At 41.4% G+C, this 4254-nt stretch overlaps 1 protein-coding gene across 1 annotated transcript in view; it reads right to left on the bottom strand.

Moving 5' to 3' along the window:
* LOC106592065 (neuronal acetylcholine receptor subunit alpha-3) overlaps positions 1-3191 on the bottom strand; it is a 34438-nt gene extending 31247 nt beyond the window's left edge. The window contains exons 1-2 of the mRNA XM_045714182.2: positions 3002-3191; positions 2312-2406 (exon numbers count right to left, since the gene is read on the bottom strand). Coding sequence (XP_045570138.1) covers positions 2312-2369 — 58 coding nt within the window. The 5' untranslated portion in view covers positions 2370-2406; positions 3002-3191. The remainder of the gene's footprint in view (positions 1-2311; positions 2407-3001) is intronic.
* Positions 3192-4254: the final 1063 nt, after the last annotated feature.

The raw sequence follows: 4254 nt of genomic DNA, 5'->3' as shown, positions 1-4254 counted from the left end.
CATTTATAGGGGCTTCCATTTGATGGGGCTTCCAGCATATATAGTGTGTTTCCCAGCCAATATAGCCCTTTTAATTGAGAGAGAGAGAGAGAGAGAGAGAGAGAGAGAGAGAGAGAGAGAGAGAGAGAGAGAGAGAGAGAGAGAGAGAGAGAGAGAGAGAGAGAGAGAACAGGAGGAGTGTGCATAAAAGTTTGTGTGTGCGTGTGTATGTTTGGAAGCATGCGTGTGGGTGTGTGCCTGTTTACGAATGTGCATACATGAATGTGTTTGTTTGTTAGTCCATGTTTGACCAAGACACAGAAAGAGAGAGAAGGTGAAGACAGAGAGACAAAAATAATAGCTAAAAGCCTGTCAAAACCTAACACCTCCAATCCATCAGACACAGTGGTACACACACACTTCCCTTTTTATCAAGCAAGTATTTATCAATGTTTACGTTAGTGTGGTAAAAGGCATGATGAGGACATAGTGTGTTGCCAGTTATTCTCCTAATGAGACGTGGGTCTTCCCTGTGGCTCAGTTGGTAGAGCATGGTGTTTGCAACGCCAGCATGATGTGTGCTCCGCCAGGGTTGTGGGTTCGATTCCCACGGGGGGTCAGTACATAAAAAAATTAAAAATGCATGAAATGTATGCATTCACTACTGTAAGTTGTTCTGGATAAGAGTGTCTGCTAAATGACTAAAATGTAAATGTCAGGCAGAGTTTTCTCTGAGTAGTTTTTGGCCACTGGCTCTCTATAAGTCGTCAGCTAAATCAGCTGGCTGCATCTCAATAATCTACAGTGGATTCCTTCATAGACCTTGTCAAGTTCAATGGGTACGTCTCAATAGTAAAAAAATAGCAATTTTCGTAAAAGTGGATTCCTTCCTCAGCTTGTGTAGTTCAAATGGTGCATCTCAATGGCCAAAAAAAGAGGTCTCCTTTACTGTCCGCTTTTAAGAAAATGGGTGCATCTTGATAGTCTAAAGAGGCATCCTCCCTCTACTTGTCTTAGGCGATGGGTGCATCTCCATACAGAGGTCTAAAGTTGATTCCTTCCTCGCCAATTATAAGAAAATGGGTGCATCGTTATAGTCTAATGTGGATTCCTTTGTTTCCTTATCTCCTTTCCTTCTTCTGCACTAAAACAATAGGTGGTGAAAACCTGTTGCTTCCTGTCTACGGGGAATGAGAGGACAGTAGGAAGACATTTTGAAGTCCAAGACGATTAATATCAATTTAAAAATGTGGAAGTCTGGTTTTCTCCCCTTAACATCAATTCATAGATCATCACTTAGAAACATCCACCAAACATCGGCCAAACTGAGCATGACCTGTTGGGGAAATATTTTACATATAAAAAATGCATACTGTCAATGTAAAATCTGTGCCGTCAATGTAAAATATGTGCGTTGCACAATAGAGAGAGATGGAGAGAGAGAGTGTGGGAGATAGATAGAGAGATAATGATATGGAGAGCGAGAGATATATGGAGGGAGAGAGTAAATTATGTTAGAAATGTTTATTAGCCCTGCAGTTCCATAATCAGATTCTGTTTTTGTTTACTCTCTCTCGCTCCCTCTCTCTGTCTCTCTCTATTTGTTAACAATAACTTAAACAGCATCACAAATTCCGGTTATAAATTATTTCGACTCAAAACACATTTTGCATACAGGCCTACATCAAACTCCCCCGCTTAAACGAGCCTGGATAGGCTATGATGACAGTGTTTCCCGATATTCAATCATGTTGGTTTACTTCGCACGACAACGCTTCATTTTCCCATGGATGATGTCCGAAGAAGAACGTTCAACATGTTAAATGATGGGCCTATAGGCGTTATGATGATGTGTAGTCTAACTTTCTGTACGTACCTTGTAAACAGAGAACCTATATATGATGTCAATCTTTTTTGGCTAATAGAATGTGTCCGCAAAAGTGAATCCTAAATATTGCACGTCACTTTCTCTATTCCTCTTCAATGTGTCCATAGACACACCCAGTATCACTCAGTCGTCTAAATAAGTATACATTCGTCAAAACATGCAATTTTCACACAGTTTCACACAATGTTGTAAGACAGGACTATAATTCATAACGAAATTCGCCTTTAGATACTGTATGTCACTATGACAGTTCACAGTTTCCAAGTGAAGTACAGCCGACTCTGCGACGCAAACATAACAGCATGTATTGCCTTATGCCTCTAACAGTTCCTCTTCAAAAACAAGGAACGTTTGAAATGCATATTGCTAATTATAAAAACAAACCAAAATACAACAAACAATTGAATTCCACAACATTGTCGTTTAGTTATTAAAGTAGCTTACCTTGCATTATCAACACCAAGACCAGGAGCAGCAAAGTCCCTCGCGCAGCTTGATTCATCTCTCGTCCGGTAGTCTACTGGGGAACTGTCCCTACCCTGTGAAACAACGGCGATTTAGTCCGTTAACAGAAAACAGCAGGCTACAAACAACACGAAATGTATGGCTCTCTCCGGTAAGCGTATTGCGTTGTGAGACTGCCCGTACGCAGCTTGGCTCACGAGAGAGATACGGAACTTCGCTTCGTTCCACCCCTTTGGGCGCTACCTCACGCGCACCACTCCAAACCCAACACAGGAAGATAGATAATTGCACAAACACATCAAAGAAGTCGGTGTAATAGACGAGTTTAATAAGCCGAAGAAGACATTTTAACTGGATTTATGTATTCTCAGTTTCCGACTGAAGTCCTGAACCGGAGGAAACGATTTTAGCACCATGGACAGCGCATCATAAACCGTTTATAGCCTAGCCTCAAACTGTTGAAATCTATCTATTCAATTCGCGCTGCTGGCGTTGGATAAGAACTTGACAGACTATGTTACAAACGGTTGGCCGGGTGAAATATTCATTTTATATCGAGGAAGTTAATAATAACACATTTGGAGAGGATTTAACCAACATTACCTATAGCCTATGCGTAGGCTTCGACATAACAATGATATCGCTCAAATTGTCGCGTTGAAAGTTTACCTCTCAGTTCAAATATAGTACTCAATCAATTTGTTGACTAGGCAGTTGAGTTAACTTATCTGAACTCCCATGGTTTGGAAATAAAAGTTATTGCCTCTCTCCAAAACAACTTTCCACCCTGGAGAAGATTGAGATTGCTTTTAGGTGTAAACGTCACGCCACCACGGGCTCCCCGTGAGACGCTGATTCATTTTCGCCTCCATTTGTAACGCTTGGCTTGACGTCATCAAAAAGTGTCATTAGGAATATGGTACCTAGTGTAGCGCGAGGCGGACGAGTCAACACAAATCTTTCATCAAAGGGACAGCGTGACCAGGATCACGGGAGAGGTTTCGTTTTGTCGGTCGTAGCGTACGGTGTAATTCAACTATGGGTAACGGATTAAACATACATGCCACTATAAGTGTGTGTGTGTGAGAGAGAGAGAGAGAGAGAGAGAGAGAGAGAGAGAGAGAGAGAGAGAGAGAGAGAGAGAGTAAAGAGAGAGAGAGTGTGTGTGAGTGAGAAAGTGTGTGTGTATGTGTGCACATACTTAATCACACAGCTCTAATATGAGACAGTTAACTTAACTCAATAGTTTAATGAGACAATGAATTATGGAGCAAACAAGATCTGTGCCGCTATGTGAGGCCCCCTGGTTGTGTGTGTGTGAGAGAGAAAGGGAGCGCGAAAGAGGGAGAGAGAGAGAGAACAGAGATGTATGGATAAACCATTTGACCAATCTTTTTGGCTCTATAAAACAGCAAAAACATATACATGATCAATTAAAAAAGAGAGAGAGAGATAATTCACGAAATGGGACAAACACCAAATTGAGACTTGCATGCAGAATTCTGCAAAAGCATCGTCCATGTACAATGTACAACACCAAATAATGCATGCAGAGCAGAATTAGGCCGATAACCGCAAGTTATCAAAATCCAGAAAAGAGCCATTTAATTCTACAACCACATAAAAGGAAGTAATTCCCAAACCTTCCATAACAAAGCCATCACCTACAGAGAGATGAACCTGGAGAAGAGTCCACTAAGCAAGCTGGTCCTGGGGCTCTGTTCACAAACACAAACACACCCAACAGGGCCCCAGGACAGCAACACAATAAGACCCACCAAATCATGAGAAAACAAAAAGATAATTACTTGATACATTGGAAAGAATTAACAAAAAAACAGAGCAAACTAGAATGCTATTTGGCCCTAAACAGAGAGTACACAGTGGCAGAATACCTGACCACTGTGACTGACCCAAATGTA

This window comes from Salmo salar, chromosome 08, assembly GCF_965601325.2.
Source record: "Salmo salar chromosome 08, fSalSal1, whole genome shotgun sequence".
In the NCBI taxonomy this organism is placed as follows: Eukaryota; Metazoa; Chordata; class Actinopteri; order Salmoniformes; family Salmonidae; genus Salmo; species Salmo salar.
This window is presented reverse-complemented; position numbering and strand designations above follow the sequence as displayed.